The sequence below is a fragment of the Globicephala melas genome, chromosome 8, assembly GCF_963455315.2.
Source record: "Globicephala melas chromosome 8, mGloMel1.2, whole genome shotgun sequence".
Classification (NCBI taxonomy): Eukaryota; Metazoa; Chordata; class Mammalia; order Artiodactyla; family Delphinidae; genus Globicephala; species Globicephala melas.
This window is the reverse complement of record NC_083321.1, coordinates 46,103,355-46,128,861: the sequence shown is the minus strand read 5'-3', so window position 1 is coordinate 46,128,861 and position 25,507 is coordinate 46,103,355. Positions and strand designations below refer to the sequence as shown.

General features: G+C 45.5%; 1 protein-coding gene across 5 annotated transcripts in view; it reads right to left on the bottom strand.

The window, feature by feature from the left end:
* Nucleotides 1-720: 720 nt before the first annotated feature.
* The window catches only part of SCUBE2 (signal peptide, CUB domain and EGF like domain containing 2), a 67,803-nt gene continuing 43,016 nt past the window's right edge, over nucleotides 721-25,507 (bottom strand). For 4 of the 5 annotated variants that reach the window (XM_060303529.1, XM_030831335.2, XM_030831336.2 and 1 more), the window contains 7 exons: nucleotides 17,345-17,515; nucleotides 14,951-15,118; nucleotides 14,075-14,236; nucleotides 10,793-10,990; nucleotides 9,225-9,377; nucleotides 5,268-5,347; nucleotides 721-4,600 (listed from right to left, as the gene is read on the bottom strand). In XM_060303529.1, coding sequence (XP_060159512.1) covers nucleotides 4,448-4,600; nucleotides 5,268-5,347; nucleotides 9,225-9,377; nucleotides 10,793-10,990; nucleotides 14,075-14,236; nucleotides 14,951-15,118; nucleotides 17,345-17,515 — 1,085 coding nt within the window. In that variant the 3' untranslated portion in view covers nucleotides 721-4,447. Of the gene's footprint in view, nucleotides 4,601-5,267; nucleotides 5,348-9,224; nucleotides 9,378-10,792; nucleotides 10,991-14,074; nucleotides 14,237-14,950; nucleotides 15,119-17,344; nucleotides 17,516-25,507 lie in introns of those variants that run through there. The other variant, XM_060303532.1, reaches the window with a different exon arrangement.

Sequence of the window (25,507 nt, the reverse complement as noted above, 5' to 3'; positions counted from 1 at the left end):
TGGGCCATCAAGCCCCAGATGTTGGTCTCCTGTAGGCGGATCAGGACTGCCTGAACGGAGAAGGAAGCATGTTACCACAAATATCCAGGACACCCCTGAGCTGGGTTCACAAGCCCCTGGAGTAGATGACACAGGGAGGAAGCCTCTCCGAGGCTTCTAATTTCCTGTGGTTGGGCTCCTAGTGGCAACACCCAGGACCTGGATTTGGAGGCAGCTGATGGCTTGCCTAGCAAGAAGGCCACAGGTAACAAGGCTCCCTTGACTTGGTGAGGAACTGCTTTACTCCAGCCTCACCTAATCCACGTGCCTCCCAAATACTGACTAAGAGTAATGTAGACTTGGGTAAGGCTCCTGGGATCCATCCTCCCGCGTGAAAAGAAGCAGATATACTGACAGCCCCAGTAAGAGGCATGTCTTCTGAGTTAAGGAGGAGATCGAGGTGTGCAGGAGGGAGCCCAGGGTTTCCCGGTGCACAGGCCCACTGTCTGCAGTGGTCTGCAGTGGTGGGCAGCATGCAGCAGCCCTGGTGCCTCTTCCTGCAAAGATCCACAATTCCTTGCTCTGTGCGGTGCAGCTGCTGCCTTTCCCAAGTTTCCACATGACAATTATAAAATCACCTGCAAACCTAAATCCAGTGAGTGCCTACAGATGACACACTCAACAGCTCAGAGAATGATTCAGAGGAAGCAATCTTCCAAAGTGAAGATAATCATCCGTTAGTGTGAAAAGGCAAGCACTCTTTTATTAGCATTGGAAGCTCAAGGGAAACGTGGCTGAAGCCATAAAAGCAGCACTTCAGTAAATGGCTCAAGAACAATATCCACAGCTGGAGGGAAGGACATGTACAGATTCCTCTCCCACTCAGAGTTCTACCACAAAACTTGTTCTCGCGGAAGGAAGGCAAAGCTCAGCTCTGACCTCTTCCTGTTTACTTTATCAACAGCTCCCCCAGAGTTCAGAGTTGACTGGTCTTCTTTTATCTACCTACTTTTCCCAGGTGACCTCAACCCATCTCATTCTTTATTCTGTGACATTAAAATTAATATTCCAGCCCTGAGCGCTCCTGGGACTTCATAGAACCAGTTGCCTATTTGAAATCTTTATTTGGATACTAATAGTCATGTCATACTTAGAATGGCCAAAATTAAACTCTTGATCTTCTCTTCTTTTCCAGTGTCTTATCATTGCATAAGAAAGCACCCAAAGCCTAATGACTAAAACAACAATAATCATTGATTTTGCTCACAAGTCTGTCATTTTGGTATGGCTCAACGGGGACTGCTCAGTGAAGCATCAGCTGGAGAATCCATTTCTAAGGTTAGCTGGCAAGTTTTGCTAGCTGTCACCTGGGAGTCAGCTGGGTTGTGGGGAGGTGGGGAGGTGGGGAGGGCTTGGTTTCTCTTCACGAGCTGCTATGGCTTCCTCAAGGCATGGTGACTGAAGTCCCAGTGAGTTTCCCAAGGAGCCGAAGTGGAAATTGCCAGTATCTTAAGTCCTGGGCCCAGGAACTAGTAAAATGTTACTTCTGCCATATAAGATTGGTTAATCAGTCACAGATCCCAGGTTCAAGGGGAGGGGCAAAAGGCCCCCAACTTTGCATGGAAGGAGCATCAAAGAATTTGTAGACAGGTTTTTAGATTGTCACATGTCCCAAACCTGCTCCTCCTGCAGTCTTCTCCATCTACCAGTTATTCAGACAACTAGGGGTCACCTTCAGTTGCTGTCCTTCCCTTCCCCTTCCACCCAATCACCAGCAAGTTCTGGTGACTCTCTCCCAAAACATGTCCAGAATCCTTCTGTTCTCTCCTCTCCACTACTCCCGCCTTACCCAGACAACCTCATCTCTCACTGGATGGCTGCTTGGTTGGTTGCAGTAGTTTGTTAACTGTTCTCTGCCTCCGTGCCTGCTTTCTAAAACCTATTCTTCATACAGTAACCAGAGCTATCTTTTAAAAACAGAAATCAGGTCACCTCACTCTTCTGTTTAAACCCCCTCCAAAAGCTGCACGACATATTTAGAATTAAACCCACAACCCTCATGCTGAATTCCAGAGCCCAGTGTGCTCTGGCCCCTGTCCAGTTCCCTGGCCTCATCTCATACCACTTGCCTTCTCACTAGTCTATGATCCACACACACGCTTGTTGCTGCCTGATAGCCTTTGCACCTGGCATTCCTCTATCTGGAATGTTCTTCCCCCGATTTGTCCAAGGCTGGTTCCTTCTTGCCATTTATTTTTCAGTTGAAATACCGTTTACCTAGAGGAACCTCCGCAATTCCCAAACCTAAAGAAGCCACACCATCATCTGTTATATTAACCTATTTTAATTTTCAACATAGCACTTACTACTAGTTGATACTTTCCGTGTTGATTTGTTCATTGTCTCCTCCCTCTAAAATGTAAACTCTAAAATGACAAGACCTTGTCTGTCCTGTCACTGTGCATCCCTAGGACCTAGAACAGTGCCTGGCAAAGAGCAGATGTTTGATAACTATTTACTGATTTAACAGGTAGCAACAGTAGCCCCTGCCATCCAGTCTTCCAACAGGACCACAGAGTCTCTCAGAGTGGTTGATGGGTATAGAGAGGAAGCTTCAGGAGGGCTTCAGTGGCTCATGCATGGCCCAGCTCCTGAAGGATGCTTCACAGAGACCAGGTTTATGCAGCCTCCTTCCAACCCCCAGTGTACTGCCATCCCTAGCCTTCTTGTGAAACCAGCAATACAGAATCAGACAGTCCTAAGGACAAAGTTACTAACATGCTTGGACGGGGTGGCGCAGTTCTGCTGCCATCGGTCAGGTCATTAACTCACATTGTATTACATTTGAATTTTCATCTTAGGGTCAGACTCAGAAATGTAAGCCAAGTTCCGGCATCACCAATTCCAAGTACTTGTATTAATGATTATTTTTTAAAACGAAGATGCTCAAATTTTTGAAGAGAGACTTAGAAATGGGTATTTAGGATCATCCAAATAAATTTTTTGAAGTTTGATTGGGCTTTTAAAAACTCAATGTTATTAATGGGTTAAAAAACAAAACATTGAGGTGAAAAGAGAATTCAACAATAAATGAAATAATCTTTGTTTTCTTCAAAAATGTTTGTTAATCTTTTTTTTCTTTTGGTACTTTGGTGTAGAGAATTGATTGTGTGCAGAGTTAGTTTGCTACTGAAATAAAACACTATGGTTGTGTGTAGTCAGCCCATTCATTAGGGAAATGGCAGCTTGTTTGATAGAAGTCTTTTTTATTCACTGTAATGAGATTTTTGCCTATAGATTTCAATTTTTAAAAATTTAATAATATTGAAAAATCAAATTCCTGTGGGAGAAAGTGACTGTGAGGTCCCACTGTGCCGAGAGAAAATGAGATGATTCTGCGGTACTAAGAGGCCGGGATTTGTGTGCTTCCGGCAGTGGGTGACCATTAAGGGCCTGAGACCACCCTGAGCCGTGCAGCCTGTGCCCCTAGACCCCAGTCAGGCTCTGAACTTGGCGAGGGGAAGGAAGGCAAACATGACAGGCTGGTCTGTACCACGTCGCACCTGGACCTCGCACGCCCTGTGCTGGGAAGCCCACGGAGGAAGGAGAACCCTTGGCGGTATTGACTCGGGGTGTGTGAAATCTCCTTTTCATGATGGATGGATTCTCATCCATCGAGGAGATCACATCCTATCTGAACTCTCCAGGCTCTACTGCAGCACCCAGAAGAGTGCTGCCCTGAGGGCACAGCTGAAGGTGTAAGACAAGCACTGTGCATTTGCTCTGAGGTGGAAACTGGCAACAGGGAAGGCCATCGATAGGTCTACATTACGATGTCTGTGGAAGTGCTTAGTTTCTACCTTTTTATTTCTAATTCTTTCTGCTGTAAGTAATTTCTAGTGATCACTGCTTAGGACTCAAGCTTCTGGGATCAAACTTAGGTCACACAGGCTGGAGAAGGCTGTGGAGTCACCGAGTCCTCCCAGGTCCCGGGTGGGTAGATGATGCCTGGAGGACTCTCCCTCCCTCCCTCCCCCCTTTCCTGCTCTGCCTGGTCGGAGCCGACACCTGAATGCAGAGGGCTCCCTTAGGGAGGACTATGCTGGAAGAAGCTGAAGTCTCAGACAAGGCAGCCCCCTCAAGGAGGAGTGAGGACCAAGAAGCACACGTGCATCTCACCTGAGCTGACTGAAGTCCCGCTCAGCCAGCCCTTGACATATCCAAGACATGTGCCCACAGCAATGAGAAGCGAATAAGACTCAAAGCCGTTCTCAGTCCACATCCACAATGCTGGGAAAGAAAAACCAAGTTCAATTTACCAAAATATCTGTATTATCTATAAAAATTGAACTCTAACCAGGCACTGCTACTAGAGGCAGCGTTATCCGGCTATGCTGGCTGCAGAAGTAGATCGCTGTGTTCCACCAGCCCACAGCCCAATGCTGTGCTGAGTGGCACGTGGGCAGGCTCATTTGTAAGGTCTCAGAAACCTGGACACTTTGGAACGGAGCAATCGGATGAAGGATCTTGGAAACATTTCCCGGGACTCCTGGGCTGTGTACTTGAAATAGTTCTGGGGGTGGGCCAGAACGTCAAACAGAGCCTTGATCAGTTTCTTATCCTGAAAAGAACAGAATTTTGTTACTGGGCCAAAATATTTTAACATTATGACATTTTGCCAATGGAACTATAATGTCCCACTATTAGGCGGTAGGTTGATCAGCTGAAAAACGCTTTGTGAAAATTGTCTCCTCTGATTTTTATCTTTTTTAGTCCCAATTTTTGTTTCCTAAGTATCTATAAAGAGCACATATTACTTTTATTTTAAAAATTTAATGTGTAAAAGATTGTTTTTCTAAACCACGTGGTAACTTTGGAATTTGGGGAATATTTGTAGCGTTAGTGATATGGCCAGTGTTTATTTATACTTATAAGTATCTAAAATTTGGTGGACTTCAGGCTGGAAGGATGAGCAAGGAGCCAAGAATCCTCAACTATTTGGAGAATGAACATGGAAACATGAGTTGCCGCTGGCTTGGATTTCTGATAAACAAGTTTCCCTCTGCTCCTCCACACATTTCCAACTAAAAAATACTACTTTATTTGACAACACTAAAAATGGCCCCTTGAGTTTTTTTTAAAAAAAACCTAAGTCTGGTGAAGATATAAAACTGACCTCAGCCCAGAGCAGGCTCAGTGTCTGAAAGGTAGCAAGAGGAAACCCTTCCTCGGTGGCGCCTGGCGAGCCCTGGGGGTGACTGCCGTGGCCACCTCGGGTGCATACTCACCTTCAGTATTTCCTGATGGTTCTCTGATGCGTAGAGCCTGCCATCTCGAACTATGTCTTCAATGAGTTCCTGGTAGTCCTCTGTTTGAATAAAGGACATATTTTGCATTTGTATGCTTTAGTTCTTTCCAGGCTGACTCTTTCATTTTTCAAATAAGGTTCTGAGAAATGCCCCTTCTGTAGCTGCCATCAGAACAATGACCTCTCTGATACTAAGAAGGCAATCAGAGAGAACTTCCACAGACTCACCCGCTACCTCCTCTCACCCACCAGCATCTGCATCCATCTCTCCTGTTCCTCCCTCAGATGAACCTCTGTATATCCAGCCAAGACCCATCCCTCCACTTTGCTTACCAGCTCCATGTTCTCTCACCAAATCAAGGACGTTGTTCCACTAATTCTGCCCTTCCTTTCCTACGTGATGAAATTTTCTCTCTGCTGGTCTTTCACACCAGCATGCAAACATGCTGTTGTGTCTCCAATGTTTTTTAAAAAAACCCTCTCTAGACCTCATTTCTCCCTCCAGCTTCCATCCCACGTCTCCACTCCCCTTTGTAGCAAAACTCCTTGAAAGAATTGTCAGCACTCACTATCTCCAATTCGATTCCTTTCTTTCTCTCTCACACCCATTCCAGTCGACTCTGGCCCCCAGCACTCCTCCAAAACTGCTTGTTGGGGTCACCAGTGACCTTCATGCTGCTCAACTCTTAGTCCTCACCTTCCTTGATGCATTCAAAGTCTAGCCTATTTCCTACAGTCATAATTCAAATCAAGCATATGCAAAACACAATCTTTTTTAAATTCCAGGCAGAGAAGAATGTCTCTTTGTATGCATATTATGTGCAACAAATCCAAACAAATCATAAGAACATCACTGGAACTGTGTGGGAGAAAAAGTCTCTCCTGCTCAAGTGATGGGAAATGGAAATTCATAGGATAATACTCATAATTACTAATTTAATACATGTACAATATCGCTGGTCCTCTCTTCATGTGGTCTCTTTCTTCTTATCCTTTCATTTTCGTGAATACAAAATCTATAAAATATGAATGAGGGTACGTTTTCTTTTTTTTTAATCTTGAATTCCTCTACTGCAGAGTCTCTACCTCAGAGAATTAGCTCCTTTTGATGAGGAGTTCACCATTAGGAACGCTTGTCACTGTTCTAGAGAGCTGTTTGCCGCTATCCCAAATGTTTCCAAACCACCGTCTTTTTAAAAAATCTTTCCTCTGCTTTTAAGAACTACAGTGTTGGGCTTCCCAGTGTCGGGCACAGTGGTTAAGAATCCGCCTGCCAATGCAGGAGACATGAGTTCAAGCCCTGGTCCGGGACGATCCCACATGCTGTGGAGCAACTAAGCCTGTGTGCCACAACTGCTGAGCCAGCACTCTAGAGCCCGCGAGCCACAACTACTGAGCCCACATGCCACAGCTACTGAAGCCCGTATGCCTAGAGCCCGTGCTCCGCAACAAGAGAAGCCACCGCAATGAGAAGCCTGCTCACCACAACGAAGAGTAGCCCCAGCTCACCGCAACTAGAGAAAAGCCCGCATGCAGCAACGAAGACCCAGTGTAGCCAAAACTAACTAACTAACTAAATTTATTAAAAAAAAAGAACTACTGTGTCTCCTCACTTGCTCCAACTGTCATGAGAAAAGCACTCCAGTGTTGTAGGTAAGAACTCAAGAGTCCCAAAGACCCCTGCAACTTTGTCCTGCTGTGCTCTCAGGCAGTTACTTAAATCTCTAAGCCAGAGTGGCCTCATCTGTAACATCAGGAGAGTCGTGTCCACTGCATGGGTGGCTGTGAGGAACGTGCCGTGTCAAGGGCACTTGGCATATGCCTGGTCCTCATAAGCTCAGCACATGTTAGCCGCAGCTACGGTGCTCCCTGCTCTCCAGGCCAGTGGGCTAGTCTGTAGCAGCCTCAGCTGCCCCTTCTCAATGTGACTGCTGTTCTTCTGGGCTTGGAACCAGATATCAAAACTGTCTGAAATATAGGTTGAAAGAAAAAATTAAATAGGCTCTGGTGAAGAGCTAAAAGGCTTCTGCACGGCCAAAACAGCAGTTTTCAACTATTTTCTGCTGTGACAGACACAATATTTTTTTAAATTGGGGTATTGCTGTTTAACAATGTTGTGTTAGTTTCTACTGTACAGCGAAGTGGAGTTCCCTGTGCTATACAGCAGGTTCTCATTAGTTATCTATGTTATACATATTAGTGTATATATGTCAATTCCAATCTCCCAGTTCATCCCACCTGCACCCTCTCTTCTCCCCTTGGTGTCCATACATTTCAGACACACTCTTGTGGGCCTAACCAGGGTTATATGTCATTTCCCCTGGTTCAAGCTACAACCCTTTGTTTGAATTAAAGAAAAAAATCAAGACGTTTTCATGTGTCACAGAGTTGAGAACAGCCTGACTGAAATGTGTGAACTTTGGTGACATTTGTTCTGGAGTCTCTGTGGCTTTTTGGCTCCTTCCTGATCCTAGATGGGGGAGGTTGTTGGCTGGCTGCCTTTGGGGAGATAAGATGCTCTGAATCCCAGCAGAGCCACCTGGGAGCCATGTGTGTCCACCTAGGAGTCTGAGACTAAGGGCCCTTGTCTTAGTGTTTGACATGGTTTCAGGCACCAGGATGATGATTCTAGAGTTTGTCACATGTTAGAAATAAACTATGTGAGGTGTTTTTAGGAACTCTATAGAATATCGTCTTTCCAAAACACCTACTTTTCACACCTGTCTGCCTAAAAACCTTCAGTGGCTCCCTTTAAGATTAGGTCCACCCTTCTGAGCTTGGCACTCGAGACTCTTCATAGCCTAACCCCACCTGCTTCTAATCTCATCTCTCACTGCTGAGCCCCATGCACCCTACCAACTGGCAAAATCATTAGTCCCCAACATGCCAGGTACTCCATCCTTTGACCTATGTCATTCCCTTTTCCTGAGTGTTCTTCCTCCCATTTATAAGAAAACTTACATATTCTTTCAAGACCCAAATCTCTTGAGACTTTGCTCTATTCTTTCCAAAAACCCATGCAAAATGAATGGCTGCCCCTTTTTCTGTCTCACACAGAGCCTTGTACATGCCCCGTTGTAGCATCTATGACACCATATTCTTTTTTGTATCTCTGTCACTAACCGTGTTGTCTCCAGCACCTCACCCAATACCTGGCATACTAGATGCTCATTAAATATTTGTGGCATGGATGAATGAATAAGTTCACGATGAACAGATAACTCTTCCCTGCTAGGTTATGAGGTCTTCCAGGACAAGGTCCAGTTCATTTTGTGTTCCTAGTCAATGTTTGTCACCGAAGTCTCAGAGCTTGGTAGGGCCCCAGGGCTCACACAGGCCACCCCTTCGTTTAACAAGAAGAAAATGAAACCAGGGAAGTCATCTAACTTGCCCAAAGTTACACAGCAAGTTAGTGGCAGAGACAAGACCAGAACTCAGGTCTTTTTCCTCATTCCCTGGGATTCTATATTAAAAAAGCTGCAATTGTAGTAGGTTAATATTTATTGAGTACTTACTATGTGCCACACACGGCACCCAGTCCTTTATGGATTATCCTACTGAACTCTCACATTAAGTCTAACGATTATCCTTATTTACACACTGAGAAAATGAAGCCTAGAGATGGTAAGTAACATCCACAACGTTGCAGAAGAGATTAAACCCAACCTGGCTGACGCCATCGCCCATGTTCTGACCCACAAAACTATGCTCGCGTTCATTTACTTTCTAAAACATCTGTTCATCCTTGTAGTCAGTATCCCCAAATGCCTGTTTAAACCTTGGCACCTGTGAGTCAGCGATGTCCTTTCTCCGTATCCTGCCTGCCTTTCTGAGCATGCGTGCTTGTCAGCAGTCTACCAGCTGGCCCAGGAGTTGATTCTGTTCAGAGCAGAGAACCTTCTTATGCATGCTGCAGCCTGAGCTTCACAGTGCTTACCATCGTATGTCACATATGGGACCTGGAACCCTCTGGCGCTGTTCCCTTCATTGGACTTAAACTGAATCCACAGCTTCTTGGATCTAGAGGTGAAGGCGATGGGGCGTTCGTAGGTCTGGCAGGTTTCATACGTTGTCACAGAATTGGACGAAGCTGCCAAGGGAAGTTGGAGGGGACGGGGTTCAAGACTCATCACTGAGCCTGCAGATAATAAACACTCATCTTTTCAAATCCTCACACCACAAAACAAGTTATGTACAAGGGCTCTTCAGGACCAGCTGAGTCCTCGTAAGGGCCACAGTCGTGACTGTGGGCCCCAGGGAAGGCTAACTGCAAGGCCCATGGCTGGCAAACGGCAGCAGCCCAGGGTGCAGCACTCACTGCAGGAGCTGAGGTCAGGGCTCTCACATTGCAGGGCCAACCTGCTGCAACCTGGTAATAATCTCCGCCATTCACTGCATGGTTCCTTAGACCAGGCAGTGTGCTCTGCACTTTATAGACTTTTATCTCACTTAGCCCCCACCCCCCAAACCCAGAGGAAGTTGGTGCAGTGGTTATCTCATTTACGGAGAAATTAATTACTTGCCCAGGATCACACAGCCAGTATGTGGAAAGATCAGGATTCAAACCCACACCTGACTCCAGACATTGTAACCACTAATAAGAATGGCGAATACTTAAGTAGTATGTGTCATTATTATTCTAAGTGCTTTACAAATAAAAATGCATTTATTCCTCATGATAACCCTATGAGGTAGCAACTATTATTATCCCCATTTTAACAGATGAGCACTCTGAGGCACAGAAAGTTCCCGAACGTATTCCCAAGATCATAGAACTAGTAAGAGGTGGAGCTGGGATTCAGATCCAGGCAGAACCCCCTCATGACACTGCCTCTAAGCTGCGTTGGTGACAGTATCCTTTTATGGACACTGGGTCATGCATCAGGATGGGAGGCGGGTCCCTCCTGGCTGGACCACGCCCTTTGTCTTGGTCAGTCCCTAAGCCATGAGTTGCTTCCCAGGGTGAGGCAAGTGTCTGGGGTCCTGAAGCCAGCCCTGCATGAGCTTCACTGACACTCTGTGTCCTTGTGGAAGAGGGTTCCCAATGAGCACAGAGGGAAGACTGACCCGCAGGATCGCTTCCTCTAGGGTTCAACAGGAGGCCTCAACCTGTGGTTTTTGTCTAAATTTTGTTTTCTTGGCAAACTCTAGAAACTCATGTCCCATCTCTGTTCAAATAAGAGGTGGCATTCTAGGCCTGCTTCTCCCATTTAAAGCCAGGCATAACCAACAAGGACCTACTGTTTAGCACAGGGAACTATACTCAATACTATGTAATAACCTATAAGAGAAAAAAATCTGAAAAAGAATATATATACATATATATATATATACACACACACATATATATGACTGAATCGCTGTGCTGTACACCTGAAACTTACATGATATTGTAAATGAACTATACTTCCATAAAAAATGTTTTAAATAATAAAGCCAGGCAGCGTGCCATCAGGCTTTCCAGCTGGCCTCAGAAGGGGAGAGGAGCAGACAGGTGAGACGCACCAGTTTTCCGCATCACCAGGTAGTCTCCACAGTCATCCTCTATGGGCAGGAAGATCTCAGGGACCACAATCAAGATGCGGCGCTTGGGGGGTGGGTTGATGGTCCAGGTACATTCTGTGTTGGCAGGGTAATTGCCTGGGTAGTTTGGGGATTCGATGTATCCAGTGAAATCACCTAGCTCCCCTCCACATCTTCTGTCTGGAAGAGGAAATGCCGTGAGTTACCAAGGCACAGCACAGCTGTCATAATGTCATGGTCAAAAAATAATAATAACAATGATGTCATGGCCAGCCCCCGCTTGGCTGAGGAGAACCCTATTGCCCCCGGAAATGACATCATCGCAGGAATGAGTCTGCCCTGTAGTGCCCACAGCCCCCACTGGGAGCCCGACTACATTAACTTCCCACACAGAGCCCACCCCTCTGGGTTCCCAGGGCATCATTTTCTCATTAACTTGAAGGCATTCAAGGTCAGGGACAGGTGTTTGTGAAACAAAAGGATAACTTTAGTTTTTACTGTTTTGTTTACAAAGTCCAAGTGCCAGGAGAATGCATGGCACAGAACTTGTAGGTCTGTCAAAATAGGGAGAATAGAGCTTACGGCTCAGCAAAGGATATTTGACCCTTTCCTAGAGATCTTTGATGAAGACATGACAGCCATACTCTTTCACTTTCCTCTCTGGTCAAGACCATGTTTTATTTTTAAGTGGGGAAGAGAATTCCATTCAGCTATCAGTCAGTATAGGTCATGCTGGATACTCACCTCTGGCACCAAAGGCAAGGAGCATACACTTGTGCGTACACACACACACACACACACACACACACACACACACACACACACACCACCTCAGCCATACTTCACTCACTGAATCTCCATTCATCCAACAAATATTCTTGCCCTAAAGGAGCTTAATGTTTAAAACTGTCAGGTGAACCTGTTCAAGAGAAGATGTTGAAGGGTAACCTTTGGCCTCTCTAGTTGTAACTGGGATTTATTATTCCCAGTAGGAAAAAAACCAAAAAAACAGCCTTTTGTTCCTGGAAGAGAAGAGGGAGAGGAGAGAGTCATGGAGTCAAGAAAACTGTCTCCGAGCCTGACCGGCTACCTGAGGAACTGTGCCATGCAGCTCCAAGGACCAGAGGTGGGAAGGCAAGGAAACATTTCATCTTGACGGGGAAAAGAATCTTCTTACACTGTGAACTTCCCAAGTGTAATCTACCAACAGACTAGGATATTATGAGCGGCAGTAAGCTTCTTGTTAAGGCACGGGGAGGGGGAAGGGTAAGCTGGGACGAAGTGAGAGCGTCGCATGGACTTATATATACTACCAAATGTAAAATAGATAGCTGGTGGGAAGCGGCCTCATAACACAGGGAGATCAGCTCGGTGCTTTGTGACCACCTAGAGGGGTGGGATAGAGAGGGTGGGAGGGAGGCGCAAGAGGGAGGAGATATGGGGATATATGTATATGTATAGCTGACTCACTTTGTTATAAAGCAGACACTAACACACCATTGCAAAGCAATTTTACTCCAATAAAGATGTTAAAAAATTTTTTTAATTTAACGAAAAAGAGACTAGACAGCTACTTGTGAGGATGTTGTTAAAAGGGCTTCGTTGGGATAGAGAGAAAACCAGATAAGCTTCCAGTCATAAATTCAAGTGATTCACTGCCCCCTTCAATCCCCTACTCTTCCAGTTTGGGGAGGCCTCTTGCTCCCCTACATTGCTGAACCAGCTGAGGTTGTCAGCTGGCCTTTACTAGAGAATTTTACACAATAGTTAAAAACAAAGAAGCAAACAAACCAAGTCCAAATAGCAAGTCCTTGAATGATTTACCTCCCCATTCCTACAGAATACAAACTAAGCTCCCTAGTCTGGCAGTCAAGACTGTCAATGAAAAAACGCTGGGCTTCCCTGGTGGCGCAGTGGTTAAGAATCCACCTGCCAATGCAGGGGACACGGGTTCGAGCCCTGGTCCACATGCCGCATGCCCACATGCCGCAGAGCAACTAAGCCCGTGCACCACAACTACTGAGCCTGCGCTCTAGAGCCCACAAGCCACAACTACTGAGCCCATGCGCTGCATCTACTGAAGCCCCCGTGCTCTAGAGCCCGTGCTCCGCAACAAGAGAAGCCACCACAATGAGAAGCCCACACACTGCAACGAAGAGTAGCCCCCACTCACCTCAACTAGAGAAAGCCCGCGCACAGCAACGAAGACGTAACACAGCCAAAAATAATAAATAAATAAAAATAAGTAAAATTTAAAAAAAGAAAAAACGTTGCCTGCCATGTCAGTAAACAAAGGATGTTGCGACCATCAAGCCATCACACTGCAGCCACCCCAAATGATGCACCCTGAGGAGACTCAGGATGAGAAAGCACAGGATGCTGGCCCCAGATAGCTGAGGTGCAGATCAAAGGAACGATTTCAGTGAGCCCAGACTCTTGTATCTTCCCTTACACAGAAAAGCGCTAACTTCCTTACCTTGAGATATTGGGTCTTGTTTAATTAACAGTAATCTTGATGTTCCGACTACCTGGTCTTTGTTGCAAAAACTCATATATATCCTGGTTCCTCCCCTTCCTCTTTGGAGCAGTCCCTCAGAGCTATCAGAGAGGCTGTGTCCCGGGCTTAAGTTCTCAGTTTTGTGAGCCGAATAAAACATAACTCTCAACTTTTAGGTTGTGCTTTTTTTTTTTTTCAGTCAACAAGGCTTCCTTTCTTGGTCTGCTTCAGACTCCCTGCAGCACATTCCATGATCAGGTCCAGGGGTCTCTTCCCATAAAGCCTTTCACCTTTCTGAGTCTGTGCTTCCTCCCAGCTGCTCTCTTGGGCGTGAAGTTCTTTCTCCCACTCTCCCCCAACTCTCCCCATCAAAACCTTTCCTCGTCTCTCCAGACAGAGGGAGTAGCTCTTTCCTCTGCAGTCCCGCAGCCTGTGCTGCTGCAGGGCCAGGTACTGATTCTGCTTGCATTGCCTGGCACATAACAGGTCCTCAAACAGTGCTTGTTGAACAGGGCTGAACTGACATTTTACCCTTGGGAGCAAATTACAGCAAGTACAGCCTGTGAATGTGCCTGGAGAAGTAGCCTGCACCAATACAGGTGAGTGCCTGCAGGTCCAGCACTGAGCTGCAGAGCCCTGAGGAGGGCTAACAACGGCTCCGCGGTCCTGAATGAACCAGGGACTCCTGCCAACTCGCACCCCCTAGGTGGACCCAGGTGCTTGCCCTCTTAATCAAGGACTGTGAAAAGCCTTAGAGAGAGACCTACTTTTACACTGGGTTATGTTTGTGGAGCCATCAAAGTCAGTCGTGGTATTTCCTGGGCAGGAAACACAATTATTCTTTCCAATTTCTGGCTGGTATGTTCCTGCTGGGCAGCGAATACATCGGTGAGTGGTGGTGTTGTAGAAATGTCCAGGTGAACATTGAACTGTAGGGGTGGGGGAAGGTGGAGAGAACGAAAAGAAAAAAAAAAGACTTATTTTCATCAGATGTAACACGAAAGCTTTTGCAGTTTGGGACAGAAATGTCTATGCCCAAATAAGTACTGCTTTCCTACTACTCTGGGGCTAATCAACATTTAATTCCCTAAATAGCCAGCTTGGGTGCGACTTGTGACTCATGACACTGAGAAAAACACAAAGGGAACGAGGTATGGGTGTATCTTCTGAGTTCATTGTCCGTGATGTCGTCGGGCGTGAATGCTCACAGCTCTGTCTTCATGCACAGCGGGCCTGGGAGCCTGGAGGGGCGCAGAGCTGACCCTGGGCTTGGGGCTGGGCTCCTGCAGAAGGCAGCGGGGTGAGGCTCTGGAGAAGGCGTAGGGCCTGTTCTGGAGTGGGGAACTCTAGGGAAGGGTGAGAAGCTAGAGGAGGCCTGGAAGCAAGGAGCAGAGGGAGCCTGTGGACTAAACCTGCCCATCTCCCCGGCTGTCTTGCAGTCAGCCCCGTTCGAAGGGGAGGACCATATCTAGGGAGTTCCTGTGCTCCCTGCACATCCAGCAGGGACGAATGGCCGTGGGGACCTGTCCTCCCTGCCACTGGGGCCCACACAGGGCACCTCGGCCGAGCTTGACTGGGGCTTTACCACGGTTCTCAAAAGGGGAAATTCAATTCCGGGAAGAGGCAAGCTGCCAAGTCCTCACCTCTGGTTTCACAGTCCTGGAAGGAAGTGGCTCCCAGGTGTTTGGTGAGGAGGCCTCCTCCACAGGGAAAGCAGGAAGTACGGCCAGCTTCAGGCTGGAATGTGCCCAGGGCACAGAGCTGGCAGGGTGCAAAGCCATCCGCGGAATATTCACCAGGTTGGCACAGACCTGGGGGGATCAATGACCTTAGGTGAGCAAGGCCCCTGGGCAGAGCCTTTACCATCTCTCTGCAGATGAGATCAGAGAGATGTGGTCAGGCCTGTCACCCCATGCGGACCTCAGCTCCCACCTCAGTGAGAGAAACTTTGTCCAGCCCTGCTGCGGACACTGACGAGGTAGCATGTGGGTGCTGATGTTTACACACAGGGCTACACAGCATAGCGCAAAGATGGAGACAAGTGTGGACCCTTCTGGATTACGGAGCAGGCATGGGTAGGCTGCAGGCTTAGGACTACCCAGGGCCCAGGCAGCTGCTGCAGTGCAGGAGCCCCTAGAGAGAGGGTTCTCTGCCTGCAGTCCATGTGATAATTCGACCCAGAAGTACACCCTCACCCAGCTGATTACATCCTAGTGATATAAAGACTCTTCTGGTCACGGAAGAGTCTCCCCTTTTTACCAATTATATTTACTAAGTTACATCTCCTTATGCTAAGGTGTGTCCTGGCCTCCCTCAATTAGTGTACTAAATGCAACCGATCCAATCCACATTGACAGAGGGACCCAGAGGTGTTTATTGACTTTAAACACCGTACTTTATTATATTTTTTAAGTTTATGACAAGTATCACAGCCATAAACAAAAGGATTGCTAAAAGCACACATTCCTTAGGAATTGGCCTGGCATTGGCAAGATGCTATAAAAATCTGCCATCTCTTATATTCCTAATCATCTCTCCTCTATTAATTTTCATGGTTTTCTTTCTACCCATAAGGTACAGATATAATGGCATTTAACAAACACACCTGAGGGAGGAGTCTGGCGTCTGTCAGACCTGGCCGTTGATTCCAAATCCTCCACTCTTTAGCTGTGTGACCTTGAATGAGTCTCTTTAACCCCATAAAGTTTTTGTAGTGATACAATAACCATATGAACAACTCATGGAATTATTCATGAATGCCTGCATGATGCCTGGTATAGGCAACTATGCAATAAGCGTTAGCAATTATTATTATTATTACTAATATTCTGATGTACTATAAATATATCTTATTAAGGTCACACACAAGTGTGAACAGATGCCCCAAAGTACCTCCTTATCAACCTTGCCGTTAGTCCCAGGATTTCATAACAGGCCGAAGTATGCTAGGAGTCACACCGTCAGTCTGAGGATCTGATTTGTAAACCAGAAAAGGTCCTGCACTTGAGTTTGAAGTTATTTAGGTGGGAACTAAATCTGGCTCTGGGAATCACTAGAAGGAGAGGCAGGGCTGCCAGAGCTCCGGCGCACTCTGCCGTGGACATCACCTACAAATCGCCACACCAAATCACACCTTCCCTTTGAGCCCACAGAGTGTCAGTACAGCCGGCCCTTCTCCTGTTTAATAAAGACATTTACTAGTAAAGTAAATAGGAAAGAAGCCCACAGAACCTAAGTAAGCATGGCTCCAGGGTTAACATTTTATAAGAGACAATTAAAAACTCTTCAAAAGAATCACGGACATAGAGAACAGACTGGTGGTTGCCAAGGGGGATGGGGTCGGGGGAGGGGTGGAGCGGGAGTGCGGGGTTAGCAGATGTAGGCTAGTATATATGGAATGGATAAACGACAAGGTCCTACTGTACAGCACAGGGAACTATATTCAATATCCTGTGATAAACCGTAACGGAAAAGAATATTTTAAAAAAGAATGTATATACATGTATAACTGAGCTGTACAGCAATAATTAACACAACATTATAAATCAACTATACTTCAATTAGAAAACAAATAAAAACTAAAAATGCAACACACACGCACAAACTCTTCACAGAGTTTTAACAAAATAACCAGATGGATACTTTTTTAAAAAAAATTAATAAGCTCTGACTTTGAGACCAAAGCTAGAAAAAGAATCAGTGCTACTTCCTCCATTTTTGGACACTTTCAGGTAGTCCCTACACACTGGGAGATCACTCAGGTCTCAGGGGATATTTATTTACAGTGATTAAACATGCAATTGCAACATTTACACATTTTTTTCCTGTCAGTGTATTCTATCAGATCTTCATTCATTTGTTCAGCATGTGTCAGGCATTGAGCTAGGTACTGGAGAGCCAATGATGAGCCCAATACGGTCCCTGATGGTAGGAATTCCATGGTGCAGTACGCATTGTCTGCACTGAAATGCACTTATGCCTTCTGCTAAACAATACAGGAGATTGGAGGAGTAAGAAGGGACAGAGGGCATTCTCACCTCCACATTCAGATGCATTCCAAGCTTCTGGAGTCTCCAGGGCCCCAGGATTTTCTGGTCTTGGGCATGGTTCGCATGTGATTTGCCCCTCCTCATTTTGGAAGGTTCCATTTGGACATAAAATGCAGCGTTCTTGTACTCCATCGTAGTATGTTCCAGCCCTGCAACTGACTAGCCAAAGGGGGAAATGATCTTGTCAGTGAGGGCACAGAGGCCAAGGAAGGATGATGTGAGTGCTAGAGATGAAGGTAAACAGATGGCACTGACCCCACACTCCCCCATACAACCCCCCTGAATACAGAGGGTGTGCCACCTCTGGGTTCCCTGTGTACACCTCTCTGCCATGGTCTCTGTCACCCACTGTTAGAGGCATTTACAGGTCCTCTCTCCCTAGACCATGAGCTCCTCGGGGGCAGGGATCACAGTGGTCCTAATTATTTTTGAACACAAGCACTGATGACATTCCCTACTTCACAGGAGGAGTATAAAAGTGAAAATCATTCACTGAACACAGGACTGGTGCTAGAAGAATAGAGAGGAGGGGGTTATTAATTCTGGCTGGTGGCATCCTGGAAGGCTTCCTAGAGGAGGCCACATTTGTGTCAGGCCTTGAAGGATGAGTAGGAGCTCCCCAGATAGGACGAGCGGCAGGTTGTAAAGATTCACGCCTGACATGGGAGGAAAGGGAAGAAAGGAAGGTTGGGGATAGATTGAAAAAGTCCTTGAATGCCAGGCCTTTGGATTTTATCCTGCAGGTAAAGGAACCATTGAAAGGGGAAGAATACGACCAGAAGCTGTGTTTTAAAAAGCCCACTCTCTGTTGGCTGTGGGGAGGGTGATCTCAAGGGTCTTACAGATGACCTCTGCAAAACAGCATGCTTCATATTTGTAATAAAATTGATACATGACAAAGAGCAAAGCCTAGTAAATGTCTCCTGAAAGAATAAACTACAAGGAAATTAATAAACTATGCTTTTGATTATATTTTGGTGTTCTTGGTTAAACATGGGCTCATATCTTATTTTAGGATATGAATATAAATATACTGAAGTGCGTTCCCTAGTATAATATTTAAAGAACATCATCATAACCACCAAAGCAGGCTTTCTGATGGCTGACGTTTGTTGAGTACGTACCATCTACTAGATACTGTGCCACGAGCTTTACACACTTTATCTCATTTAGTTCTGGAAACACCCAAAGGAGTTGGGCGCTATGATTAGCTCCATTTCACAGAAACAGAGACTTAGGGACATTAAATAATTTGGCCAAGGTCCCACAGCTAATCTGTGAAATACACCTACAATGAGATCAAGAGCTTTGAGTTTAAAGAGGAAAAAGGTCATTGAATAAAAGTGCCGACTGAATCACAATTCCAGACTTTGCCAAGGATTCTCTATGGGGCATTAGGGGAGTCTGACTGGAATAAAACACATTTCCTTTTATACCTAAGCTGCTAAGAAATAGAAAACAAAATATCACATGATAATTAGCTATTATAGCTCTTGAATGTGTGTAAGGGGGAATACTGGTTTTCATCCTACCCTACAAATGCAATTTGCACATGTACTTTTAGGGTTAAACATGGCAAAGTTCTCTATTACCAGTAATAAAAATGTCTTTTCATTATTTACCCCATAATTTAAAGAAAACTGAGGCTTTTTAAAAAAATCATAGTAAGATGAAACATGCCACATTTCAAATATTATTTTTACAATTAAATGATATCAGTCAAAGTCTACTCTAAAGTCTAAATCTTAATACTTTTCTATATTGTTTGGATTTTCTTTTACAATATTCACATATCATTTTTAATTCATTTAATGACATTTTTTAAAAAATTAAAAGTGAACCAAACTCTTGGCAAACGACATTATCGTGGGTATGATGCACAGAGCTCTGGCAGACAGAGCCTATAATTCCAGACTTAGTCTCTAAATGCAGCCCTACAGGATAATGGTTTCCATAATTACTCTGGTTTCAGCTCACCTCCTATGAAAAGCTGGGCTGAATTATGTAGTAGGAATTCATGGCTTTTTATCCTGTGTTCCACCTGACTATCCCAGTGCCTATAGCAGGCCAGTAAATGAGAGCCTAACCCCTTCATGGCTCTAACAAGCCAGCTGTCATGAAGACTGGCAGCAAGCAAATAAAACCAGGGCTGTTAGGAGCTCCTCTAGCCCAAGCCATGTCCATTTTGGGAACGGCTGTTTTCATAACACTCATTCACCTAAAGGGACAGTGCCCATACGATGGCAAAGATTCCAACAGCCCCATGAATCATAACTTAGAGTCGGATCAGTCTGGTCTGTTTTATCACTGTTCCTCTGGCAGAAAACGATCCCCTTCATATAGGTGGACAAGAATGGACCTGGTTCTCTCTGCGAAGAGTAACTGGACGGACTCCCGCTGCTCTGGTTGTCCACTCCTTCTTAGAACTATTGAAACCCCGCAAAGCCTTTTCAAGGTTACGTTTTGTGAAGCCTCAAGATATCCCACATCTGTTGCAATTTCTCAAGTGAGCAAAGGACTGAGAAATGCCCCTTGGGCTGCCCTGCAGAAAAGAGGGCACCAGTTCTTTTTTCTCACAGTGAAAGGCCTGCTCCACATAAACAAGCTCATCTTGTCACTCACAGTTTCCATCTTCCTTCCAGAGAGAAAGACGTACAGAAATAATCCATGGCAAGCACCTTCCAGATTAATCTGTTCCTTTCACAAGGTAAAAATGGGCTAAACACTAAAAAGCTATTCTGAAATGTCATGAAGAGACTCCTGAAAACAGCTCTTTGCAAATCTGCTAAAGATCTGACCTAAAGAGACCTCAATGCCAGTTCCAGTTGCTTCTCTTTTCTCCTTGAGCAGCCAGCTTGTTTTGCTGCCCCAGACAAAGGAGTCAATTGCCCCCAGAACACTTTGCGATCACAGCAAAGCTTTTGTGTGTCTTCAGTGACCATTAAAATCCCATTCTCAAATCCCGCACAGCTGTTTTCTCTCCCCTTCAAAAAAAGAAAGCCTTTCTGATGCAAAAGGGAGAGACCAGTGGGGACCAGGATTAATGGTGACAAAGAGACCTGAAGGCTGGCCCTCTTTTCAATACCACGGCCTTTGAGTATTTCAGGCTATGGACAAACACTATGGTTTCTCTGTGGCTAAGATGGTGAACCTAATAAAAGGGGTCACTCTCCAGCATCTGACTGTTTTCTTAAGAATCACGCCTTGCCTTCTGAAGGAGAGCCACAGGCAGCCCACGTGGATTCCCAGGGTCTCCTGGAGCTGCTGCTTTGTCGCGGCTCAGAGGCAATGGCGCTCGTGGCGGTGCTGTGGCCTCAGGATCCTGGTTTGAACTCCTTTTAAATGAGTGTTTCAGGATAACAGGAGAGAGCACTCCCTTGGGCTGAGAGGTTGATTTGTCACGTCTGTCCAGGTTTTTGGTGTGTGCTCAGTTTGCTATTTGAAAACATTCCTAGAGTTGGGGCAGAGAGATGAGCCGGACTTGACGCCTTCCTTGCTGAGTTTCCCCAGTGCGTGCTGTTTTCTTCATGCCTAGTTAATGGGACTGAGATTTCACTTCCTCTAGAGTGCCTCTTTTGCCCTCAATTTAAATATTTCCCCAAAGATTTGCCCTTGGCCCTCTTTTCTCTTAGTGTTGGCGGCAACTATCCTTGGGATTTCATCTGTTGTTCCTGTGAAGATTCATCTACTCATTTATTCAGTTAAATACTTAGCACTGATTATGTGCAGAGTACTGTTCTGGGGGCTGGAGATACAGCAGAGGAGACAGACAGGGCCCTGCCCTAACGGGGCTCTCATTCTAGTGGAGAGTATGAACAATAAATGAGCAAACAAATAAATACATAGTAGAATGCTAACTAGAGCTAAGTGCAATGAAGAAAAGTAAAACAGGCAGAGAGGGTAAGACAAAGAGTGGTGGGGATGGAGTTTGCATGAATGCTATTTTCGAAGAGTAGCCAGGAAAGGCCTCTCTGAGCAGACGGCAGAGTGAAATGAGAGAAACAGCCTTGTGATGGTATTGCCTAACGGCAAAAGAGCCAATGTAGCAGGAACATAGTGAAAGGGGCTGGGTGATAGGATATGGACTCTAAAAGCAAGCAAGGGCCAGCTTACGGAGGTTCTTGAAGGTCATGGTAAGGAAATTAGACCTTACTCAAAGTGTGTTGGAGGTTTCAAATGGGGCAGTGAAATGATCTGACTTATGTTTCTAGAAGATCTTCTAGCTACCGTGTGGAGAACAGCCTGAAGACAGGCAAGGCTAAGGAGAACAATTCAGAGCCCATAGCAATAGACTGGCAGGAGATGGTGGTGGTTTGGAACAGAGTGGTAATAACAGAGGAAGAGAAAACTAGTTAGGCTCAGGATATAATGTAAAGGCAGATCTGACAGGATTTGCTAATGGATTCAGTAAGGAGCATGACAGAGCAAGAGAGGCCAAAAAGACTGAGGCTTTCAACTTGAGCAACTGGGCAAACAGGGATGCCAGTTACGGAGATGAGGGATGAAGGAGATGAGGGAGAAGTGGGTTTTATTTTGGAGGGAGAGAGGAGAATAAAATGTTTTGTTTAGACATGTCAAGTTTAAGATATTTTTTGGCCACGCAAGTGTTGGTGTTGAGAAGGCACTGGTTATACCTGTGGTCTCCAAGGTAGAACGCTACACCTCAGGGGTACCATTTACATTTACAAAATGATCCAGAGTGTGAGCAAAGCATTTTCACATCTATGTGTATTAATTTTTATCTAAAAAATAAGACGTAAAGAAAGGTTCACTGGTTTAGCAATTAAACCAGATTTACCATGGTGATCATTTTGAAATGTACAGAAATATCAAATCACTGTGTCACATACCAGGAACTAACGTAGTGTTGTATATCAATTATATTTCAAAAACAAACAAACAAACAAACTCACAGAAAAAGAGATCAGATTTGTGGTTACCAGAGCTGCACAGGGCTTGGGGGTGGGAGAAAGGGAGATTGGATAAAGGCGGTCAAAAAATACAAACGTCCAGGTATAAGATAAATAAGTACTAGGGATGCAATGTATAACACGATAAATATAATTGACACTGCTGTATGTTACATATGAAAATTGTTAAAAGAGTAAATCCTAAGAGTTCTCATCACAAGGAGAAACATTTTTTTTCTATTTCTTCAATGTTGTATCTATACGAGATGATGGAGGTTCACTAAACTTACTGTGGTCATCATCTCATGATACATGTAAGTCATATCATTATGTTGTACATCTTAAACTTATACAGTACTGTATGTCCATTATATCTCAATGAAACTGAAAGAAAAATCATTTTTTTAAAGTTCTTCTGTTTAAAAGAAAAAAAGATTAGGAACTACCCTGGTGGTCCAGTGGTTGAGAATCCGCTTTCCAATGCAGGGGATGAGGGTTCAATCCCTGGTGGGGGAACTAAGATTCCACATGCTGCGGTGCTACTGAGCCCACACGCCACACCAGAGAGAAACCCACGCGCCGCAACGAAGAGCCTGCGCGCAGCAACAAAAGATCCCGTGTGCCTCAACTAAGACCCGATGCAGCCAAAAAAAAAATTAGTCCCTTAGTCAGTCTACATCTCCACAAGTCAGAGACACGTGTGAAGACACAAGGTCCCCAAGAAAGAGACCTGTGGGTGGGGAGGTACTGACTGACTCACTTTTTTTCAGTGTCTCGAGAAGAATTTCAGTTGTGCCTCATTGAATAGATTTCCTGATTAAAATGATCTAGTTTCAACCAACTGAACCATCACAAAGTAGAAAGCAGCTTTAAACAATTCCTGTAGAAATCCTGGGCCCATGATGCAGAACCAGTGATGCAAGTGCAGGTGAACCACAGGGAAGTGCAGCGCTGACACAGCTTGTTCTCCTGGTACTAGCTCTTGTCAAACCACATCACGGGATAGAAACAGTGACAATTTAATCAGATCTGACAAAAGTTAAGCCAAAACACTAGTAATGAACAAAAAGACTATTTGAAAAATGATTTACAACCACTACTGTTCACAATGAACCTTACCAAGTTGTCAATATGGTCCCTCAGAGACTAGCCAGCTATTTGAAATTTTGTTTATGTAAACTGTATCTCATTCTTCTGCTTGTTATGTTGTACACAATATATTAGCCAATAGTAAGAGTATATAATTTTAAAATAAGTAAACATTCACAAATTCAAAAGTATTTCACTGTGTGTGTGTATATGTGTGATCAAAAATGTTCAGCACCTCTAGAACAGAGAAGTCCATGATTCGGATAGAGGTTAGAGCTGGAGAGGGCAGTTTGGGAGTCACTAGCATGTGGTGGTATTTAAAGCTATGGCGCTGGATGAGGTCACCGAGGAGAGTGTGAAGATAGGCGAGGGGCATGGAGGACTGAGCCCTGGGATCCCTGATGTTTAGAGATAAGAAATTAGGGGAGAACCAGTATGGAAAATGAAAAGGGAGCAGCTGGTGAAGCAGAAGAAGAACCGGAGGTGTGTGGTGTGTGAAACCCATGACAAGGGTTTCCAGGAGGAAGGAGTGATCAGCAGAGTCTGAGGGACAGCTGGAAACTGGATTTGGTAACGTGGAAGTTGCTAGAAATCTTGGGAAAAGCAGTTTCAGTGGAGAGGTTGGGAATGAAAACCAGATTGGCTAGAGTGGAGGAGAAAATGGTCAGTGAGGTAGTAAAGACAGCAAATTTGGACAAGTCCCTCAAGGAGTTTTGCTTTACAAGGGGGTCAAAGAAAGGAGGCAGGATCTGGAGAGAAGCAGGAAGTCAAAGGAGGATTTGTGTGGGTTTTAAGACAGGAGGTAGGTTTGCGTGCTGTTTGAAATGATCCAGTAGAGAAGGAGAATTCTGAGATGGGGGTCGGTGGGGACAACAGCAGGAGTATCGTTTTTGAGATGATGAGAGGGAATGGGCTCCAGAGCCCCAGTGCAGGAGTTCCCTTAGGAAGGAGCGTGGGCTGTTCATCCATTTCAGCAGCAGGCGAGTCAGAGCATGTATGGACAGACGCAGGATAGGAGGGTCAGTCCGCACATGGAGAGGTGCAGTCGTTTTCCTAGACTCCCACCTGCCCATGGACATTTCTGCCTGGGAGTCTTGTTGCAACTCAAATTCAACTTTCTCAAGGGGAATGCTTCTCTCTTCCCTTCCCAAGCCTTCCTACCCCTCTGGCTTTACTCTCTTTCTAAACAGCACCTCTATATTCCCAGTCACCAATGCTCCAAACCACAGTTATCCCAGATGTCTCTCCTCCCTGCTGCAGCATCCTACAGTTGTGTCCCTTTTGTCCATCCCCTATGCTTCATCCCCATGGCACTAGTGTCCTTTGCTCCTCGCCATCTCGTATCTAGATTACTCCAATAACCTTCCAGTGATTTCCCTTGCCTGTGTTCCTCTCGGCCTCAGCTCTGTTATTACATGCTGCCATCAGATTCACCTTCCTAGGGGCTTCTGGTGGCGCAGTGGTTACGAATCTGCCTGCCAATGCAGGGGACATGGGTTCAAGCCCTGGCCAGGGAGGATCCCACATGCCGCGGAGCAACTAAGCCCGTGCGCCACAACTACTGAGCCTGCGCTCTAGAGCCTGCATGCCACAACTACTGAAGCCCATGCGCCTAGAGCCCGTGCTCCACAACAAGAGAAGCCACCGCAATGAGAAGCCCGCACACCGCAACAAAGAGTAGCCCCCTCTCGCCGCAGCTAGAGAAAGCCTGCGCGAAGCAATGAAGACCCAACGCAACAAAAAAAAATAAATAAAATTTTTTAAAAATTAAAAAAAAAAAAAAGATTCACCTTCCTAAAGTGCTTCTCTGACTGCTTCACTCCCTGGCTCAAAAACCTCCTTGACTTGCCTCCCTACACTTCTCAAACTCAGCCTTTAGTCCCCTTTTCTGTATCTGAGTTTTCGTTCTTTCTCATGCCCTCTCAAGAGCCCATTTTTTTCTGCTTTTCCTATAAATCTTTTCTGATTATTTCTTCCCCAGTGATCACATTCATCTAGCCATTCAACAAACCCACAGGCTTTTTCTCAGTGTCTCCTGCATATGAAACAGGGCTGGGTGAGATGAGGGACATATGGGAAGCAAGTGCAGGATCAGAGGCCAAGTCAGAAACCTCTGAGCTCACCCCAACTCTTTCCTCGTCTCAGTCCCCAA